The sequence below is a fragment of the Montipora foliosa genome, chromosome 9, assembly GCF_036669935.1.
Source record: "Montipora foliosa isolate CH-2021 chromosome 9, ASM3666993v2, whole genome shotgun sequence".
Lineage (NCBI taxonomy): Eukaryota > Metazoa > Cnidaria > Anthozoa > Scleractinia > Acroporidae > Montipora > Montipora foliosa.
In genome coordinates this window covers 33,147,381-33,169,880 of record NC_090877.1, presented here as the reverse complement: position 1 = coordinate 33,169,880, position 22,500 = coordinate 33,147,381, and the positions used below count along the sequence as shown (strand labels likewise).

Below are 22,500 nucleotides of genomic sequence, written 5' to 3'. Positions count from 1 at the left end.
TGTGCAGAGTAGAGAACCGACAAACTCAACCCACATATGACGCCGAGTCTGGGAATCGAACCGGGTCACATTGGTAGGAGGCGAGTGCTCTCACCACCGCGCCATGGGTGCAAAGACCTAAGACAGAAATTAGTTCGAGCCGAGTGAGCGAGCGAGCGAGCGAGCGAGCTCTCTCCACGTCCAGCATTGCGGAAGAAATAGCTGCAATCCTCCAGCATTTTGAAGAAGAACAACTGATCACCGTAACCCAAACACTTTTCTCCGGTTATAGGCTCTCGCGAAAGCGAAAGCGAAGTGAGACAACTGGTTACAGCTGTCTGCCACGTGGTAATAACAATCAGCATGTTGAGCTGTACTCAAACGACAATTTTGATTGGATTGTTAGGTCTTGGAGGTTAATTCGCTTGGCCACCGGAAGAGAATTCTTGCGTCACTAAAGGAAGATGTCAAAGAATCCCAGAAGGAACAACCGGAAGTAAGTGTGTCAAACCGGAAGAAATGTTTTAACAATGAAAACGTTCGCTGGCTTAAAATTCAAAACAGAACACGAGCCTTGGTTCTCAGTATATCAAAGCGTAATCTCCAGCGTTTAATATGTGGAAGATATATTCCCCCGCATTAGCCTCCAATGCAAGCTAGTTCCACTCCAATACTGAGAATACGAATATGGCCTTTTTGACTATAGATCTATAACAATTATCAATAATTAAAATAATTTGCTCCAAAAACTTAAAACGAAGTTATGGTTTTTTTTATTGCATAATCTACATTGTGATTAGTCGTTGCTAAACACTGATTCGATCTAGTGTCATTCATAAACCGATCAAAGTCTCGAAACCTGAAACGCTGTGCCTATTGATCTTGAGTACCAATAACAGTGTTAAGACAGCACTGGGATACTACTAATACAATAACAGTACTAACACAGTGCTTGAAAAGACGTTTTTGAGCCCTGACGGTCTTCAATCGGAAATGAGCGGTTTTTCCTTCTTTAACTTGTCTTGACGCTACCATATTTCCATTGCTAAATATCTTTTAACTCTTAGCGACGATTATTTTAAAAATCTGGGAGAGATAACTGTCCAGACATGCGAAATGTCCACTTCCGGTTTCCGTCTTTGCTGTGGCTCAGAAACGGCTCGAGTTTAATGAGCTTCTTATTGCTGTCTCTGGATTATTTAATGCTTGCATGTTTTTATCTGACGAGTGTCACGCAAACAATCCAAAATTTCCGATGTAGACGAATGCTCGTACATCGCTTGGTCTCCTTTCAAAAGTACGTTGCCCACATCCATTTAAACAACTAGATGGAGATAGTTATTGTGGATTAAAGTTAAAGTTCTCTCTAATGTAACCACACTTAAGCCTAACCCTAGCCTAACCCTAATTCTAGACCAGACCTCAATACGCCGACCCTAAGGTCATGGAATCCTTTCCACTTGTTCTTCTATATGCTTTCAGGTCCCCAATCTCGAGGTGAGCAGTGCCCATATTCAAGAGCAGTTGGCCGAGCTCAAGATGTATTTTCCGGATGAAAAACCGGCACAGCCATCTGTACCAACACCCCCAAGGAGAACTTCAAAAGACTTGGTTGCTGCTGCGGAACAAATGATGGCGAACGCCAAAGAGGTATTTCACTCTCCTTTTTTTTTTTCCGTGGCCGAGGTTGTGCTGTGAAGTGAAGTCTTTATTTTATGAGCGTGACACGTAAAAACCAAAGGCTAGTGAATTTGTAGCCCTCAATCAGACCAGACCACAACACTGAGAATCCCGTGCCTTTCTCTTTTTGATCAGTGTGTGGGATCTTTAACGTCCCACATAGTTTTATGTACAAGGTTTGAGAGAATGGCCTTACGGTTCATAGTTCTTATATCCGAGAAGACTTAAAAAGTCTAACCATTTTCGGATGTAATTACTAAAGGCAGCATTTTCTCCTCATTTATTTCTAAGACCCTTAGTGTTGGTCTGGCCGGAGTAAATAATACTAATAAACAAATTTTAAAAGCAGTACGTTAAACTACAGTATTAACAAAATTAATTTTACATCCCCAAACATAATTGCCCAATGATTTGTAAGGCACTCCTTTGGAAGACAGGTATAGTCTCGGCGTTTACAGCAGGTATTGGGAAACTATTCCATAACGGGATAATACGAGGAAAGAAGGAAATGTATGTGCATTATTGTAAGCAAGGGTGTGTCTAAACTTGAAGGGATCATGGTTGGAGCGAGTGGCACCATAGGCTTAAGTCTCATTTACAATAGCAAGTTTTCCTTGAGAAATCCACTTGTCAAGGAAAACTTGCCGACTGTACACACACGCAAGTTTTCCTTGAAAAGTTTTTCCTTGACAAGTTTTCCTTGACAAGTGCACTTGCAAAGTAATTTACACTAGCAAATATCGTCCTTGACAAGTGTCCTTGTTAAGGAAAAACTTGTCATATTTTCCGCTTACACTGCCAAGGAAAACTTGCTAGTGTAAATGAGGCTTAAGTTCACAGATGATGGGAATGTTAGGTGGGTGAGCTTGTGTACAGGTTTTAAGTTCATAGTTGCAGCACTAAGGTGACGACGAACTTCAAGGGTGTCTCAACAGAGCGACTGCTGCCTAGAAGTGAAACCAGAGAAACTTGGGTAATTTTAAGTTTCTCTGTTGTGAAAGCTTCGGTATTCTCTTGTGAGGTAATATCTTGACCTTCGTCTGAAGTCGAATTTGAGCGTTCCGTTGTCATTGCAGACCAGTTTAAGTTTATCGTGTGAACCTTGCAATTTTTCAGGAACTTAGATCATTTAGATTGATACCTTAGTACTGTTTTTCAGCAGGTGGCCAAAAAAGCAGCCAAAGAAAGGGCTTGCAAGAAGTGGAAACATGAGTCGACAGTGCTGATAAAAGGCAGCGTCAATTACACAACTCTCGTGAGTAACCTTAATAAAACTAACATTTGGACTCCATACAAGTAGAACACCACCGCGGAAGTTTTCGTAGCCGGCTGATGGTGACGTAATTTCAACCTGACGACGAGGCCTAGGACTGGGACTGGATTCCAGGTCCGCACTTAAAGTTTAGTCTGAGAGCAATCCGAGGACTGGTATTTCAAGGGACAGCTTCACGGTTTTGGGCATGTCCAAGCTTTAGCGCTAGCAGTTGTAAAGTTTACGGTTTCTTACTGAACCAGATGATGTTAATTAAACACAGAGAGTATAAAAGCAAATACACTGAATAACTAAGGCCCAAATTTGGTGGAAGACACTGCGGGTTTACACAGAAAATATCGAATTTAGTTTTGATATCGAATTTATTGTACCGGTCGAAAATTTATTCTACGCACGAGTTGTCGTAACGCACGAGTAATCTATTCGCGTGCAGTAGGTTCATAACACAAAGGAAATGATTACAAAAGAAATTCCAATGAGTAATCCATTACTATGAGATTGTTCCGTTTCCTGCATCAGTGCTTTCGATTGTTTCAATAACAATGGAATTAAATGGGCTGACGTGACAGTTTGCCCATGCGCAGAGACGTGAAACTCTCCCTTTAACGCCAGGAATTAAAATCGAATCAAGTCCAAAATGATGACTTTTGAGAAGTGGTGAGAAGGGGTGCGTTATTTTCAAAGCCAGCACTTAAATTTACAATCTAATACATATTTCATAAATCAGGCGTGCAACTTTTGAGAACATCGGTTCGGTCTTGATTGGTCAAGTCTTTACCCAGTCCTTGGTCTTGGAAGGATTTGTTCCGGGTCGTTTCCTTCTCTAGTTTCCACACATATCCATCCAAGCTCCATCTTTTTTTGTTTTTTAAAGTAGGTGAGAGTGCTCAATACTTGAAAGGTAGCCTAAATTTCCGCCGTCTCTTAATTCTGATCACTTTCTCTCCGAAGTGCGAGGGAGCTGACAGTAACAGTTAAAAAATACTTAGCAATATAACGGTGGTAGTGTCACTCAAGACAACGTACAAAGGAAAACCGATCACTTCCTGTTGCCGTCCTCATTCTAAGGACGTCGCGTGCTTATGCTCCCTTATAACGACGACGACGACAGCAGCAGCGGTGACGCCTTTAAAAACTAGGTTTTGATAAGCAAAGAAAGCGTGGTGCTCTCGTGTTGTAGTACATTTCTTTCCCTTCCTCTGCAAAACAATCTAGAGTTGCCACGTTTTGGTGACAAGGTGAGAATAAAAACGCCATTCCCTTTTTCTCTATTTTTCAGTGGCGTTCCTAACAATTCAGGTTACATCAAAATTTGGTTTTATTAAACTGGCGTCTCGTCGTTCTGACGAAGGGCTAACGCTTGAAACGTGAGCTCACAAATCTTCAGTGTTTCGGTGGTTGTCGAAGTACCAATTCGTTTGATAATTTAAAGCCAGATTTTCTTGTTCTACTCCCCAACCACGAAGCACACAGTCTTTTTTAGAAATTCCTTCATTTGTCAGTTGCACTTACGTTCAAAAAATGATGCAAATGATTAGATGCAAGCCCAATGTTGATATCCAATACGAAGTGTCCCTTGAAGTCTAAGCATTTCCAGCTCCAAAATCCCCACCGGAGATGGTGCTAGAAAGTATCCTGCGAGCAGCTGGTTTCTCCTACGCTTCCCGAGAGAGAAACCAATGCGAGCAACCGTTTGATTTTCCATTGAGCATGTGCGAAATACGTCACAGCTCACGTGATGTATTTGACGTCAATTCGTCTTATTTCGCGGGAAATCACTACACAGCAGGCTCGTCCAAACGCAGCAGTTACGTAGCTGAACGCACGCGCAAGCGCCAAAACAAGTTTACTAACTCGTTTTACCGGTTTAAATTTATTTTATTCGTCCTTGGCGCTGGACGGCGGCACACTCAAAGAGACTAACGGTTGCTCGCAGTGGTTTCTCTCTCGGGAAGCGAAGGAGAAACCAACTGCTCGCAGGGTAGCTAGAAAGCAGAACGAGGCCTAAATTGTGTATTGACATATTTCTAACTTTTTCAGTACCTTGGGTCTCATGCGGTCAAGACCATCACTGGATTAGAGTCTACGATCGACGCTTGCCGGAAAATGAGGGTAAACTTACTGCAATTGCTGTGGAATTTCCTTGAGTGATAGTATCCAGGTGATCTGGTGACGTAATTTGGAGGACAGGGAAGAACCGACGAGATCTAACTTCGCCTCTGCCATGTTGAATTCGAAAATAACATGCAAGGCCGCGCGCGGTTGTGGGATACGGGGTTAAAATGTTTCTCCCCAGTCCTCCGAATTATGTCACCAGATCACCTGGATGTTGCTGAGCTGACATTTGCATTATTTTATTCAGCTATCCACAGAAAAGCTACAAAAGATTCCATCGGTGATTTTGTCAGTGTCCGTAAGAGGAATCAAGTTTATCGATGCTAGGTCCAAGGTATGTTTAGTTCGTAGGGTATTGCAGGTTCGCAGGGTACTGTAAAGTATATAAATTTATTATATACCCAGCAGAATATCGCGTTTCTGATTGGTCAATCACGAATGCCAAAATAGGTTATAGAGTGCAATACGGAGGTTGCTATGGAAACACAGCGATGAAGTAATTTTGTTGAGTATATAATAAATAACAAACTTCAAAAACATTACTCGTGCCCATAAATCACGAAATGCTCTCGCGTTCATGCGATTTCCTATTTATGTATACACTGCTGATTGTTTTTTTCCCTTCTTATTAGATTATGGTCAGCAACCATGACATGAGAAACATATCCTACATCACTCAGGACCCAGAGGACAGAAGAGTGTTTGCCTACATAGCAAAGGATGCCAAAACCGACAAGCATTATTGCCACGTGTTCAAAATGGATTCCAGTGTAAGTCCTAATCGTTTAATGTTGCTTATTGGGCGTTTACCATGCGAATAAAAGTTTTGAACGTTCCATTCGAAGTCAAATGGTCTCAAATGGAACGGTATGTTTCGGTTCTGTCCAACCGGGAAATTTAGGACTCAATGTCCGCGTTCCATTACGAGCAAGTCTGCTTGGCACATTCCTTTGGCTCGAAAATTATCAAAACGCGAGATGGCCTGGGTTTCTGCAACCGGAATGTATCATGCCATCCCAAAATTGGAAATGTAGTTCAGAAAATCCAGTTGGAACGGAATGCTCGTAATAGCAGGGATTTCCCTGTTATGGTATTCTGCAAATCCAGAGTTTCTCGAAAAGAGGGGATTCAAATCAAATGGTGGCTTAATCAGTACTTCCCAAGAAAGACCAGCTTCAAATTACTTACAATTTATCGGTGGTTGACTTAAGCTGCGGCTACACGTGTGATTTTTTGCTCGCGCTGGTGATGCGATTTTTTCAAACTTTGTCGCGTCGCCAGCGCGAGCTCAAAATCACACGTGTAGCCACCCTTGAACTGGCGACGCGACAGGTGAAAAAATTGCAAGAAAAAAGTCGCCAGAGTTGAAACTTTCGCGGCAAAATCGCAGAGATAGTTGCCCGTGTAGCCACCCTGCAACTTTTAGTCCGTGCTTGCGACGCGACTAAAGATTATTTAGCCAATGAAATTGAAGTAAGGAATGTCTGTTTATAGTGTCCAGGTCTCTTGAATTATGCGATTCGCGCGGCCTTCAATTTGTTGCCAAAATTTGTCACAAGTGTAGCCACCCTGGCGCGCAGGCGACGCGACAAAATCTGAAAAAAATCGCATCACCGGCGCGAGACAAAAATCGCTCGTGTAGCCGCGGCTTTATTTAAGTACTGACAAACTCAACCGTTAGAGTAAATCTCAATGCATGCGCTGGCAACGTTGCTCAATTTTCAGTAAAATTCAGAACTCTTGTTTCTTGTGCTATGCCGTTTTGTTTGTAACAATTTCAAGAGCTTATATTTTTAGTGTTACAAAAAAGGACGAATGGAATTAATGTAAAATTCATAACGTTGACAGCCAACAGAAATGCAACTGTCTGAAAGGACAGGGAGAGTTTGAAAGGGTAGCAAGGAACAGCTGGAGATGATGAATGAATTAACCCAATAATTAAATGAATTATATACAACCACATGTATTGAACTTTGACAGAAGATGAATGAGACAAATACAACACCAAACACATTTTACTTAACTATTACTTCATTACTTCTCATTTAGCACTGCCTCTTTATTTTCCAGCTATTCAGAACTTTACCGTACAGTTATTGAAAAGTGGACTCAGGGCACTGATTACAACAAGCATCACATTACACTTAGTTTTTCCTCCCTTTGAACCTTATCCTTCTTTGCTTCCACACAAAAAACAGTGCAGTCCTTACTTTGCAAACTATCTGTACTGAATTCCTTCACTTCAGTGCGCTGAACAACTTTGTCTTGAACTTAAAGTGCAGTCGGGAATATTGAGGCTTGCTAAAACTTCATCGGATGTTTCATCATCTACAATACTTGACCAAATATGATCTTTCGCAGTACACGTTTAAGTTGTTTGAATTCCAAGGTTGAAACAGATCAGCAAATCTACTGGTTGGCCAAGAGCATCACCAACAACTTTAACTTTAAAGTCCAATTGTTTCACTGAAAATGTGTAGGTCAATTTAAGGACATCATTGCCCGAAAATGAGAAAAATATTCAATATCCGACGACAACCTCAGTACAAACATTCAATAATTCCCAAGACAATACCTGATTTCTCTTGAGAGCACACGCCAATGCAACTTTGCTGCATGCACGCTTTTCTAACACATCGGCGATACTGCTACAGAGTATTCATTTCCCAAGTTGTTTCTTCGGCTCGAGATTGTAAAGGCCCATACAAAACTGCCGCTCATGTTGTAAACATTACTTGTTGTTGAAGAAGGTGTCAAAAAGTGAAAAAGATAGGAAACTGGATCCAGTGGTGCCGAAATTTCCGATCGTATCGGTTGTAATGGGGAAAGAACCCCCCCCTTTCGGGATGGGGGGGGGACTCCCATATAAAAGGGGGAGGGATGCTCGTCGTCTCGCTTGGGGTGTAAATTTCGGATTTTGGTCTCTTAAGGTGTTCTGGGCAAAACGCAATCACATGTAGCCGTGAAGGCCCCCTTTAGGGTTGCGCGCGATGAAATATACGTCGGTGAAAGTATTAGATGATAATGTCTTTGCCATTATTTAAAGTCACGGGATTTTTGTTTCTCTGTGTTTTAATATGGTCTCTTTTAGGGGTCAAAAAAAGCCTGGGTCACGCCCAAATTGGTCCCCTTTTGGGGTTTAATTTAAAATTTCCAACGAGCATCCCGCCCTTTTTATATGGGAGTCCCCCCCCCCCCCCGGGAGAAAGAAGAACCACATCTAGCCTTTTCGCATACCTTTTGGGGGTACCTTCCCCCCCCCCCCCCTCCTTTCAGCGCTTGTTACGCAGGCTACATTTTAAGTATGTATGTTTACGCTTAGTTAATGTAATTCTCTTTGTTATGCTTTTTTTCCGAAGGCAACTTCAGATGAAGTAACGATGACGATAGGACAAGCGTTCGAGGTAATAATAAAAATGTTTTTTTCCTTTATGACAACGTTGTTTCAAGGGTATCTATTTCATCCCGTTCGTTGGAGTGAGAAACGAGAGGGGATTTTGGAGGCTGAAAAAATAAAAGGGACATAGTCGATGAGGTAAGCGGGGATCAAAGCTAGAAATTGCGAATCCTTAGTTTTGGGTTTATACCCTAAAAATAACAAACCTTAGTAAGGTTTAAACCTTCGGAAGGTTGCAAGCAAATTTCAAACAGTATTTTCTCAATTTTTTTTTCCGAAGTAGTTTTGTGCTGAAAAAGGTTATCATGAACTAACCTACTGACTTACTTATCACTTTTGTTCAAAAATTTTGTTTCTTTGTTTGTTTTTGTTTGGCAGTTGGCTTTCAGTCAGTTTGTGCAAGCTCAGAGTCGTCGTCCAAAGCAGTGACCAAAGATTTACGTCAAAAATGGTCGCCTGGCAACCGGGAAGGTTGCGAAGACGTAGCTACTTAAAGTGGTACTATGATCAAAAAATCATTTCCTTTTTTTCTTCTGATTTTGAAAGCGTGTTCGCCTAACACCTAACTGGCAAAATTTTGAGCTTTGAGTTTTATCCAAAGGCTGTTTATTTTGAGTGTAAGTTTTGGATTTCATGGTCTGCCATTACTCACGTTCAAAACTGGCCGATTGAAGCTCAGAGGGTTGGATCTAGAGAAAATGACGTCATTTACTCACTAGCTTAAAATTTCAGCGTGTAAACGCAATTTATTATATATGCAAAACACAGGTTGAAAAGTCTGAAAGCCCGAAACTCCCGTGCTGCATATTAATTAGGCTGCGTACACACGCATTGCATTCTTAAACTAGTGAGTGTTTGACGTCATTTTCTCCTCGACCCAGCTCTCTCAAGATTTTGAAGTTAGTAATGGCGGACCAATAAATAAGAAAATTCCAGCTAAAATAAACAGGTGTCTTTTTAAAATCAGAACTTAAAACTTGGGTGAGTTAGTGTTTAGTTAACATGGTTTTGAAATCCAAAGGAAAAAAAAAAATTTTTTTTCGGTCGTAGTACCACTGTAAAGGAAGGCTTTCAGCTTCAAATATGTGCAGACGAATGAGACCAAACAGACTTTGAACCATGGAATGATTCGATTATTAGTCTGAGAAAAGGCCAGACTTCATTTAGTCTTCTTTGGACGAAAATATTGCATTAATCCTTTTTTCTCTAAAATCAGGTGGGGCCGAGTTTCTAAAAGTAGAAAAGTAAGCCATGAATTTTGGTCACCTTCAATCTCTTTTCGCATCCTTTTCATTAGCCAATATCATAAATACCATAATACTCTTTGTTTGTCCCTCCAAAAAATTTTCATAAGCATTGTTTTTATTTTCTCATGGGATTTACAATGGTCCCAAGAGAACTGGAAACAATGCTTATGTAAAATTTTGGAGGGACAAACGAAGAGTCTTATGGTATTTTTTATGTTGGCTAATAGACCACTTTGGCAGCGATGCCTAGAGACACAAACAAAGGAAACTGAATGAACATGTTTATTCATTTCTTTTGTTTGTGTCCTCTAAGCCTCACTATCAAATTGAATTTGAATATATCGAAAGTGGTCTATTGACTTGATTGGGTCGGCAAAACACAAAGGCAAGGAGAGGCAAAACTCTATGCGACGATTGTAGCAAGTCCGGCATTACCCACCAATAGAGACTCGGCAAACGTCCAAATGCCGATCATAAGTATATATACCACACGCGCGCTGATTGGCTGACTGGGAGGTGATTACGTAAGTACTATTCACCTCCGAGTCGCAAGAATAAAGTAGTTTTCCGGTTCGCTTTTTATTAAACGTGTGTGGTATACACTGAAACGATTATTCACCTCCACTTTGGTGAATAATTGTTAATTATTTAGTCTTGACCACGGCTTTCAGTTGGCGCATTTTAGGAGACCGAGGGATAGTCATTCAGGACGGGACGAAGAAATGGCGAACTATATTTGGACGTTGTCCTGTCCCAACTGACTGGCCATGGGTCCTATCAAATGTATTTACCGTCGACTTTAGTTCGTATTTTTTCTACGATGAAATGATTTTGCAATTTGATAAACTTGATCATGGAGAAATTGACTTTTTTCAAAACTCCATGGAGTGAAAATCCTCAGATATATTTTGTTTAGATAGAAAATAATAAGAATTGAAATAGAATTTGCATTGCCGGCAAGTTTGAAGGCAATTCTTCGTGTGAGTGCCGATTATTTTTCGGAGACGAGAGCCATTAAAATTTATTTTTGTATATTTATACAGAGTTCAATAAAAGTGCCCTTAGTACACTATTTATGGAGTAAAAATATCGCGGTGTTGTATATGGAGAGAGCAGTTTCGCCAAGTCGAGAGAAACGACTTTTTCCCAGCCTGGTACATTTCCCTGGCCTGGTACATTGGCATTCAAATGCAATTTCAGTCAGAGCTTTTCCGTTCTCGCGAGCCAGAATTACGAAACAATTAACAAGTGGTGCATTGTAAAAGGAGAAATCGTTGAAAAAGATGGCGCGCGAAAATACGCGATCATGGAAGTGTTTATTACATCATAAGTAATTGTGACGCAACAAATGGAAAACATTTCACCAAAGGGCTATTTAACTTGTTTAAGTGGTAATTAGCTTTAAGGAGCGCTAATATCTTCAATGTCTGCTATAACGCGCTTTTTCTCCCATGTTATGTCCAAGCAATCTTTCAACGGACGATTTCTCAAGCAAAACGGTTATGAGCTTCTAGATGAACAGCCTCTTGGAGAGGGATCGTATGCAAAAGTGAAACGCGCGTATTCAAGAAAACTCAAGCTGCATGTAGCAGTGAAAATAGTAGATCGCAAAAAGGCTCCTAATGATTTTTTGACGAGATTTTTACCCCGCGAACTTAGCATCATCCAGAATCTTCAACACCCGCACATAATTCACATTTACGACGTCATGGACGTAGGAGACAAAGTATTTGTTGTCATGGATATTGCCACTGGGGGAGATCTCCTTAGCTATGTAAAAGCAAGAGGATTCGTGAAAGAAAATCTCAGTAGAAAAATATTCCTGCAGTTGTTGCAAGCGATAAAACATTGCCACAGAAATGGAGTGCTGCATCGTGACTTGAAATGTGAAAACATTCTTTTGGATGAAGGAAGCAATGTCAAAATTACTGACTTTGGGTTTGCCAAGTATTTTAACAAATCGGAACTTTGCAAGACATTTTGTGGTTCAGCGGCTTATGCGGCGTACGAGATTCTTAGAGGTGATTGAACTCTTCCGTTGTTTAATTTAAAATCCCAAACAATTTAAGTAGACCAAGGCAGTTACTTCTTATAAGCTTTGTTTTGTTTTAAAACAATATTTGTTTTTAATTGTGTCCTCTCGTTTGCGTGTTTCCTAATTCTTAGGAAATGCGCCCAATCTTGACCTCCAGCGGCCAGGGAGGTTGACACTAAAGGTCAAACATTGGCATCAATGGTAGCGTCCCCTTAATTAATCTCACCGAACAACTTGTTACTTTGTTTCATGCGAGACGAGGCATTTTAATCACTGTGCTTTCTTTAAGGGACTATGTCATCCAACTTGCATGCGCGAGTTGGTCAGAAAACCTTTTGAAATGTCGCCCCGAATTTTCAAATTCCATCGAAGAGTTCGGATGGCTTATTTTATCTGTTTGAATAGCGTTTTTTGAATTCGAAAAATTTAACACAAGGACGTGAAAGCTTGCCTCTGAACAGTAAGCGTGTGGTCGGCTTTATGCTACTAATGGCTGAAAAGCAAAACATTGGCAATGAGCTCAATGTCCATACCCATGTGCCCCAGCTGACGTAGTCCCTTTAAGCTTAACTAGTGGTCTCTGAGGGCGCTTACCTTCTTGCCGTTGTGCCGAATTATATTTAAAAGAAATATTGTATAACCTTTTTATTCGGAAACTCCATCCGACAATAGTGCCTTGAGGAACTCTCCTCTCATTCCGGATCGCGCAAACCAACCTCAATTTATCACTTAGCCCCAATCACTTTTGTGATTCAGTCTCTTTTCTGTTTTAGAATTTGTCGCTGCGAACAAATGATTGGCTACCGTAAAAAGCAAAACCGTTCATTGAAAGTTGAATTTTATGTTTACGAAAGGCGCAGTAAATTTAATCGATTTGCCGATACCCTAAGCTAAGGTGTAGTCTCCAGCCCAGGACTTTAGCGCGGTTCTTAGATTGGGGATATCAACTTTTAAGGGAAAATCAGCAATTCTTGGTTTGAATCCACGTGATGAGACAGCCATGTTGGTGTACAAAACAATCGAAAATGATCCCACAAGTTTTGCATAATAATAGAGTCAAATTCCCAAAAGACATTTTACTGCATTGTTCTGTACATCAACATGGCTGCCGTGACGTCAGATGCAAACCATCAATAGAAAATCGTTTGATTGAACGTGACGTCACGGCGGCCATCTTGTTGGAAAGAACAATAGCGAAAAAGTCTTTGGAAACTTCTCAAGTTTTGCATAATAATAGAGTCAAATTCCCAAAAGACATTTTACTGCATTGTTCTGTACACCAACATGGCCGCCGTGACGTTAGATGCAAACCATCAATTGACCAAATCGACTTACTCGATGTTGTACCCAATTCAAACCCATTGGGAATAAAACGATTAGTTCCGGATATTTCCATATCATTTAAATGTGAATGATACATCGTAATGCAAATACAATAGACCTTATTCATAAATGGCGGTAACATTTATAATTCTTTTGTCCATGTGCAAATTAGCCTACCAAGCCTCATTTTAGAGCAAGACACTGTATGGTATCGAGGCTTGGTAGGCTAATTTGCACTTTGGATATTCGCTCTGACGAAGGGCTAACGCTCGAAACGTCAGCTTTTATAATCTCTGTACGGTGGCCAATTTACATTATCAACTCCGTTGATAAAACTCAATTTTTGTATACTACTTCCCCACCTACGCAGCACCACAGTTTCTTTAGAAACTATCCCCTTCATTAATTTGCACTTCGACAAAAGAATTATAAATTGACCGCCATTTATGAATAAGGTCTATACACAAAGAACTTAACTCCGGGAGATGTGAATTGAGCACAACATTCAAGAGTCTGTTACCCAATTGAGAGTAAGAACCTGACAATAGATTCCTACTCTTGGGAAATAGACTCTTGATGTTGTATACTTTGGCTCTTAAACATTTAAGTCTTATGTCTCTTTTCTAGGAATACCTTACGATGGTGAAAAGGCTGACGTGTGGAGCATGGGCGTGGTCCTTTATACCATGGTAACAGGGCGGATGCCGTTTGATGATTCGGACATGAAGATGTTAGTGCAGCAGATCAAAAGAGGTGTAACTTTCCATAAACCAAAACAACCAGTGTCAGAAAACTGCAAAGATCTCATACGCAGTATGCTTAAATTGGACTTTAAAACGAGATTAACTATTGAAGAAGTTGAATCACACCCCTGGTTTATTGATGTTTCTCCGTCACGTGAACAGCGGACCATGAGCGAGGGAATTGTGCAAGCAAGGGGTTCTCCATCGACAAGCAAGAACATCAGTTGATTCGAGCATAACGGAGTTCACGTGAATGAACAAGCCCCGCGATTAAAAAAACTCTTAGTTAAATGTCGTATTTTCGTACGATAGCTTTTACATTGATTTTAGTTGTTTTATATTGTTGTTCGGTGCTATAATATTTATAATATTTCGTTAAAATACATGTAGCATAAGATATTTCTCTCCGCCGGCAGAGCATGAGAAGAAAAAACAGAAAACTCGGTGGTTGCGTATCGCTGTTTTTAAAGCGAATTTGAAATAAATATAACAATAGTTTAAAAAAGTCCAGCCACAGACTTGTGAGGTTGGACCCTCAGGTTTACAATCATTTTGCAGCTTCATCTTAAGTGAAAACAAAGAAAACCTCTCGGAACAGTAGGGAAAAGAAACTCCATCCAAATAGGTGCTGTCCTGTCGCGAACCCGGGAAAACAATGCTTTTACCACCTCGCCAAGACTGGTCCCCAAATTTGGACATGTTCATCGATTGCCCTATCCAAGGACCGGACATATACAACGGATTCTTTCTTTACATCAATTTTGCCACATTAGCACGAGGCTATCGTTTTCAAATCAGTCAGCCGAGAATAAAGTACCGAATCAAAAACATAAAGTGACAAACAAACATGGGTCATACATCTTCTTGTGTAGCATAAGAAACGTCAAGTCCAAAGTAAAATGCGCTTTATTATTATGTTTGGCATGTAGCCGCTGTTTGTCACTTTATGTTTTTGATTAAGTTGAAATGGCCAAAGAGCAAGAATATTGAAAATGCATTGCATAATTAGCTCTCTCTGAAAACTTACACCCGATATACCGGATAATATCTGAGCAATGATACTTTGGAAATTCGAGAGTTTAAATAGCATGAATGGGATGATTTGCCCAAAACTTTATCACTGAGGTTTTGATGGCTAATACCTGGCTCGATATCAATGCCGAAAGGCATAAAACTAGGGAAATAGCTAAGTTTAAGAAGTTTCAGTTCCCCTTTTAAGTCAATTTGTAAATAGCACGGTGCTTTCTGTAAGCAAACTCGTATGTAAGCAATGACATCGCAAAAGATTTCCTTACAATTTGATCCATTTGGCCCTTGTTGGTTTTTGAGGAGAGGGGAAAACCCAGGAGTCATGGGCTTCTGGAAAACCCGAGTACCAAGGAAAAAACCTCTCGGATTAGAGTAGAGAACCAACTTACTCGACCAGACAACATTGGTGGAAGGCGAGTGCTCTCACCACTGCGCCAGCCCTGCTCTCTCTCGTTAAGTTGACGGACCGATCCGTTCCGAAAACGCTCCACATCTTTTTTCAGCTAGAGTGGGTCTACTGTGAACGGTGTTGGGTTGAACGTTTTAGACACCATATTCGTGCTTACTTTTCGTTCAACGTCAACGTTGGCTTAAAGTTCGTTTACGCGCTGTAAAAGATTAATTGCACAACCATGACAGCTCATTCCACAGGGAAGTTTCTGGAAAAGATGGAAATCCTCAGAGGTATTCCTCTTTTCCCATTCCAACCGAAATGACCGGAAAAATCCTGTACCATTTGTAAACTCCCACTCGACCCGGTGCACTTCGGCCTCTCATCCCGCCAGTCGACGCCGCAGATGCAGCCGTCATTTTGATTTGTTATTGTTTTCTTCTAGCCGCGAGAGTCTCGGGCTTGGCGAAACGCCACACCGGAAAAATCCTGTACCATTACGAGCATTCCATTCCAACCGGATTTTCCGTGGAGTCGAGATTGTAACTGAACGAAAAAAACCCTTTAGGGGCCGATTACATGAGACGAGCTGGCTCGTTTAGCCGAGATCCCGGCACGTCTGACAAAAACACCAAAAATCAAGTTTGCGATTACTTGAGCCCGGTTAGCCTATATGGAATGCCGTTTGTATCAAAAATAAAGTAATTATTGCTCTTTAAATAAAATATCTTACCTTATACACAAAATTTGCTACAAAATATAAAACTTGTCACGCCGTGATAAAACATGTTTGAAAATATTAACTTGTCACGCAATATATAAAACTTGTCACACAATACGTCTATTGGAACCCAGTACCGCGCCAAAGGGCGAGAACGAGGCGATGAACTTAAAGTTGCGTGAAACGCTTCGACAAATAACTCAGAAAAGCGTCAGCGAACAGGCCTGAGAATTGGTGAGGTCATTTAAGAATTTTTCTCCTACAACATTCCAAGTTTTTGGCTTCTTTCATTGAACGGTTTCGATTTTTTTTTGTTGTTGTGACAGTAAAAACGATCTATAGTTAACCCCGACAACTTCATCTCTCTTATAATTAATATACCGGAGGAGCTTACCGGAGGTGGTTTGACGCGGTCTGAAAAGAGCTTGAAGTGTGGTGGATTGCAGAGGAAATCTCAGGGGTTATCCAGGGCAGCTGGTCTACCAGGATAAACTTCCTTTTTGTATGGCATCTGCTGGTCCATTACATCGATGAACAGCTGGTACCAGTGTTCACAAATATCATCAATGTCATCGAAGATGTATGCAGTATGCTTAGGGGATTTTACCAAGATCGGCTAGGAAACGACCATTGTCGAAGCCCCTCATACTACGATATTCAATGAGCTTAGGTTGAGGTCTAGTGGTTTTCTGCTTCCGAATAGCATAGATCAGATCATGATCACTGAGGCCCAGCTTCGTTGTTCTACTTGTAGCAAATCATTCCCGGTTGCTGGCAATAAGGACATCAGTGACGCAGAGCTGTTGAAATGACGACTTCGCGTAAGGCTGCCGAAGGTGATTGCCTCATTTTGCTCTAATAATCGAGACAGTGACTCATTTATGTCCTTTTGATTACCTCTTTGTCTTTCCACTCTGTTTTGGTCTCTAAGACCATCAGCAAGAATTGATAGTCTCTCAACGAGGTCTCCGTGAGACCATCTTGCTAATCCTGGAAACGCAAGTACGGTACGTCGCCTATTTCTCGCCCTTTGGCGCGATACTGTGTTCTAATAGGCGTATTGTGTGATAAGTTATATTTTATACATGGCGTGACAAGTTAAACAAGTTTTTTTATGTGGCGTGACAAGTTTTTATATTTTCAAACATGTTTTATACACGGCGTGACAAGTTTTATATTTTGTAGCAAGTTTTATATATAAGCTAAGATGTTTTATTTAAAGAGCCACAAGTTTTATATACTTAATGATATATGACAAGAAGTATTTTTGATACAAACGGCATTCCATAATCCTTTTACGATGCCGGGATCCCTGCTAACCGGACTGAGATTTTTCCTATCGCGTTCACCGGGACACCGGTTAGCCGGGCCCCCGGGGCCGGGCAATGGATTTCTAACCACATTACTCCACTTTAGAGCAAAATGGCCCACGGAATAGTCGTTTTTTATGTTTAATTAAATAAAGGATAAATGAGATAGCAAACCATAAGGCCTGAATTAATTTTTTTAGTCTTTAACCCATGTCATGTTATTTTGAGGAGCCAAGTCACGCGAAAGAATTTATTCCTGCCGCAAGCTTTCCATTTTGCCAACGTGGCAGAAATAAGCCAATCAAAATTCATAAAACAACCAACGTGACCAATATTATCCACTCAAATCAACCACAGTTAATGTACCCTGTTTGCCTCTTGCCCGGGAAACTTGTGTTGTGGGAAAATAGTCTGGTGTGTCAGTGTTCGTAATCTTCGAGCAGCCAAATATATTTTCGTTTACCATGGTTCGATTTTTCTCCGCGTTATGTGTATGTGTGTGTCTATTGCTTGTCGATGCGCGTCCACCCGATGCAAAAGAGGAGAAGAAAAGCCGTGTTTATGATCAAGATCTTTCGGAAGAAGAACATTTCAAGGAAGACGAAGAGCACAACACCGAATACGACCACGAAGCTTTCCTCGGAAAGGACAAGAAGAAATTTGACGAGCTGACTCCTGAAGAATCTAAAGAAAGACTAGGGTATGTAGAATGTCAAAAGTGAGCTTGCCTCTGAAATTACAATAAGCTTAAGTCTTTTTTTGTGTACTTTGCAATTTCAATGTGTCTTCGTTCTTAAGTATGATTTTTCTCCTTTTAACATGATTGCTACCAGCTAGAAAATGTAATTTCTGAAACTGTCAAAATGCTCCTAGTGCTTGATAATGTTGCAAGAAAAAAATGTTATTTAATTGTTGATTCGATCATTCATGTCAATACAGCTGGTACTGCATACGTAATTTTGCCACGTCGACATGGTATGCACTATGAAAGGTCGCATTGAGAATTTGACAGTCTTATCTGAAAAGCGACCAAACAGAATTTCAGCTAGCTCTTCACTATTATATACTTATTTCCAACTCTATTAAACACATAGTTCACGGTCTTTGTCAGTTACCTTGGAAAATATCATGGAGACTGAAATATCATTTCAATGACAATGTTTTCACCGGGCCATGACGATCGATTGTCTTACACCCACTCTCTGATCATTTTCACTCGGTGCCTAGTGGTTTGCAGTTGCGCCTACTCTGGTTGTTTTCAACACTTTAACTCTCTTAAACATGATTTTAAAGATTTAATCTTCTTGTTTTCACAAGTTTTGTCGTTCAAGTCTGTGACTACAGCAATTGTAAAAGTGCCACGTGTCAATCGTTACCAAGCAGGGTGGGCTGGGGTAAAACAGGAGTGCATGCCATTCCAATGTCTTAGTTTCTTGCCTCCAAATATTTCACAAGTGATAAATCATAAATCCTCTACTTGCTGCTAAGTGTAGGAAAGAAACTGAAACCTTTTTTTCCTAAATAATTCCTTCAAATAATTTTTATTGTGTGCATATGTTTGTTACAAACAAACTCAAGAGTATGACTTTTTTTTTGACAATATACCTTAGATTGTGCTCAAAGTAATTAGATGTCAGAGGGCGGGATCAAGGTGTGAAAGCAGTGTGTGAAAGTATAAAATACCTGAGTTTGAGGGTCTACATTGTAAAATCCAAAATCCAATTCTAACAGGTTTAATACAGCACTTTTGTCCTGGATATTTGCAGGTACAGATGTACACTCATTTTTTGACAAGTCTTATAAAATGTACTGTTATGTTCAATTGTCAACTAAATATAAACAATATTCGAAGAAGTGATTTTAGAAAACGTTTAACTATAAAAAACTGCGATAGAACATATCTAAACCAGGGATCCAAACTCATTGTTTATTGAAGTCGTCAGCTGGGCAAGTGCATCTTATGATAATTATACTTACCCGAAGAAATTTTAGGTTGCCTGGGAAAAAATGTGGAAGTATAGACTGACTGGCCGATGAAATTACTAGTAACTTTCAAATTTTGGCTCTGTAGTATTATATTATTAGTACCGTGGGAACTCGATTTACAGTGGTCCATGTTTGCCACCGCAAAATGGACATGAATGTAGCTTACAATGTTATGATTCAATTACCCAAAGTCTCGACGTTCCTGTCAGGTGTCTTCCTTTTATATGCTACCAAGATTTTGTGTTTTTCCTTGTTCGTAAGCAGCAGGTTCTGCTCCACTTGTTTTCCTTTTTGCTGGAGGTGGGAAAGCACCTTGTAACTAACGCCACGTAATTATGGGCTGAGACCATGAGTCACCCTTTGCTTTTTGCTAAGGGACTTGCTAACAACCATGTCAGCGGTGAGATACATGAAAATTGAGCTTGCAATCGTTTCATGGAAAATACCGCATGGTCAAAGATAGCGCCCAAACTTGAGATTTCATTGCTGAGGAAAGCTGCATGTTTATTTGTTATTTTCTGGTAGTTTTGATTAACGAAAAGCGATCTGAACAAAAATACATTCTATATTATAACATTTGATGGCATTCATGAAAAGACATTCACTAAAACTTCACTCGTCCAATGGATGAACTTTGGAGTTATTATACTGGTCTGGACGGATTTTTAGTTGTCTGGGACGACCGGATGACTGAGAATGTGGATCCCTGTTTACTACTAAACATATTTAAAAAAATACTAAAAACTTTGTTTTAAACTTTGTTAAGAAACAACGACATTTCAACATTAGCTACATGTAAACATCATAATCAAATCAAAGTAATTTTAAAAATCTTTATCTTTACGTGAGGAGTTAAGTTAGATAGACACTTAAGATGTTTATTTCCTCCTTTTTGGATGTTCTGCTGTTGTGGTCTGGCCTTGCAAAGAGCACTTACAGTAACAAGAGGCTACAGGTAACCTACACTTTGTTCAAAGGATTTTTAGTGTGTGATTTGATCTTTCTGTTTTTTTTCTTATGTTACAATATCTTGGTCAATATCCAGTTTCAATTCTGTAGTGTGACGTCTAAGGTCCACATTCCATGGACCAATGATAGGTATAAATGCGATTGCAGAATAGTTGTTCACATTTAAAACTGTTGTTAACGCCATTGATTCCAATTAAACCCAGTAAACAGTTGCTTTGCAAGTTTCTACCGTGGTATTTAAAGAATTATAAAATTCTGTGATTAGCCCACTAAGATGTGTTATTGAGTCATTCACGTACAATAACCGGATATTATATTGCGTGCAACAGAAGCACAAAAAAATTGTTTCTGGTCATGCACACAATTCTTTAACACATATTTCCTTGTTAGTATGTCACTTAGTCTTCTGTGGTTTAGTGGTCATTGTGATTACCTCTGAATGAGGAGATACTGAGTTCGAATCCTACCTTTTCTGAAAAAGAAATCTTACATATGCACAGGCAAATCGCGACCCACCCCCTTCCCGCAAGAAAAAGAAAAAAAACAAAGAGTCAGAGCGAATCCTATAGTTTGTTCCTCTGTTGCGTGATGCTCATCTCTTGACTGGTGTGACTTAAATAACTAAACTGAAAAATTGTAAGACAGTGATGTTCTAGTTGAGGAGGATAACAAGCGGTTACTTTGTGGTGCTTATCATTGAAATGTGTGTGCATCTTATTATATTTACAATTTAGCATGTATCTATGTAAGTTGGTCAAGTAATGGTTCAAGGTTGTCTTTCTCCTTTCAGAAAAATTGTCGATAGAATTGACAAGGATCACAATGGGAAAGTCACAGAAAAAGAGCTTCAGGACTGGATTCGGTTCACTTCCAAGCGATACATTTATGAAGATGTTGACCGTCAGTGGGATCAACTAAAAAAACTCGAACAATCTCACTTATCACTCGATGATGTCTACATCCAAAACAAGAAGGCTGAAGCAAATGAACCAATCAGTTGGGAACTTTACAAGAATTTGACATACGGCTACATTACAGGTGATTATAAATGTGTGACTTTTTTTGTATGTGTATTTTTGTCAATTTGTACTGTAGGTGAATTCCCTTAGCTACCACATTGAATTTAAGGTGGGCGCAACCCTACTCTCTGTCTTTTCAACTATTGCTTACCCCCTTTTATAGCAGGTAACCGTTTAACCTTTCCCTGAATCATAAAGTCAATATGGCACCCTTTAGGGGTTGCAAATAATTTACATTTTTTTGAAACCCACTTAATTTCCATTCTTTACATTGTATGCACCCACTAAGGACCGTACATGTAGTGCCTAAGAATCCTCTTAGACTTATAAGGCTAAAAATTAACACACGTGTTTGGTGACCAGGCATACTTTTTTCTTTGATCTCTTAGTTGCCCGGGACTTAATTTTAGCTTCATACTTTGCAATGCACGAAGCTTACTTACTTTGTACCTGAGTCTCATATTGGGAAATTAAACCGTCATCAGGGTTATCAAACAGCAGCAGGGAATGCACATTGTTGCTAAAACTGTGTTCAAACTGATGTAATACTTAGAGAAGATAATATTGTTTTCTTCAAGCATATAAGAAGTTAACAATGTCTATCTAACATTTTCAGAGGATGATGAATTTGAATATAAGGATATGCTCACCCGAGACAAACTTCGCTGGGAAAAGTCTGACATAAACAAGGACAATAAAATCACAAAGGAAGAGTACACTGCCTTTCTGCATCCTGAGGAGTATGATCATATGAAGGATGTAGTCGTGGATGAGACATTACAAGATATTGACAAAGACGGTGATGGATCTGTGTCTCTTGATGAGTACCTAGGTAAAGTTTGTAGTGTGCCCAAATTGAAGTGTTGATGATTTAGAGATTTGAATCATTCCATTTTGATTGAGTGTCTCACAATTGGAAGTCTTACCCCCTCTCCTCCAGTAAAATTCTGTGAAAAAGATGCTGATTTGTTATCTTCTAGAAGACTGTAAAACAACCCCCGAAAAATATAATATCAAAATCCAGGAAATGATACTTGAGAAGACATGAATATTATTTTTCAAACATTCAAGTGCCCATGGTGCTAAATTCATGTAATGCCATCCCCCAACCCATTTTCTCATTTTCCATCTAATTGGGCTACCTTACATGTACAATGTATTTCAAAAAGTTTAATGACTGAATACCCTGCCACTTACAGGAACTGTTGTTTTCAAAAGAATAGCACCCATTGTATCATGATTTTCTCTTCAACAGCAACTTTGTTCTACCCTTATTTCATTAC

The 22,500-nt window shown here is 39.9% G+C and overlaps 3 protein-coding genes across 4 annotated transcripts in view; all 3 read left to right on the top strand.

Annotated features, from left to right (window-relative positions):
• Window positions 1–10,763, top strand: part of LOC137969419 (ankyrin repeat and sterile alpha motif domain-containing protein 1B-like) — a 53,404-nt gene extending 42,641 nt beyond the window's left edge. For both annotated transcript variants that reach the window (XM_068815635.1, XM_068815634.1), the window contains exons 29-30: window positions 8,407–8,451; window positions 8,823–10,763. In XM_068815635.1, coding sequence (XP_068671736.1) covers window positions 8,407–8,451; window positions 8,823–8,873 — 96 coding nt within the window. In that variant the 3' untranslated portion in view covers window positions 8,874–10,763. The remainder of the gene's footprint in view (window positions 1–8,406; window positions 8,452–8,822) is intronic.
• A 351-nt stretch (window positions 10,764–11,114) lies between these two features.
• LOC137972168 (testis-specific serine/threonine-protein kinase 3-like) lies at window positions 11,115–14,050 on the top strand. Its single transcript, XM_068819015.1, has 2 exons — window positions 11,115–11,712; window positions 13,677–14,050. Exons 1-2 carry the CDS (start codon window positions 11,115–11,117, stop codon window positions 14,018–14,020), a joined length of 942 nt encoding a protein of 313 aa, XP_068675116.1. The 3' UTR covers window positions 14,021–14,050.
• Window positions 14,051–17,588: 3,538 nt separating this feature from the next.
• Window positions 17,589–22,500, top strand: part of LOC137970220 (calumenin-B-like) — an 8,310-nt gene continuing 3,398 nt past the window's right edge. Inside the window, exons 1-3 of the mRNA XM_068816743.1 lie at window positions 17,589–17,943; window positions 20,989–21,236; window positions 21,834–22,049. Coding sequence (XP_068672844.1) covers window positions 17,708–17,943; window positions 20,989–21,236; window positions 21,834–22,049 — 700 coding nt within the window. The 5' untranslated portion in view covers window positions 17,589–17,707. The remainder of the gene's footprint in view (window positions 17,944–20,988; window positions 21,237–21,833; window positions 22,050–22,500) is intronic.

Excerpts from the sequence above, each read along its gene's own strand:
- LOC137972168 (XM_068819015.1), top strand. The coding sequence starts at position 11,115 with ATGTCTGCTATAACGCGCTTTTTCTCCCATGTTATGTCCAAGCAATCT. Across the intron at positions 11,713-13,676 it reads GGCGTACGAGATTCTTAGAG|GAATACCTTACGATGGTGAA; the intron begins GTGATTGAACTC and ends TCTCTTTTCTAG.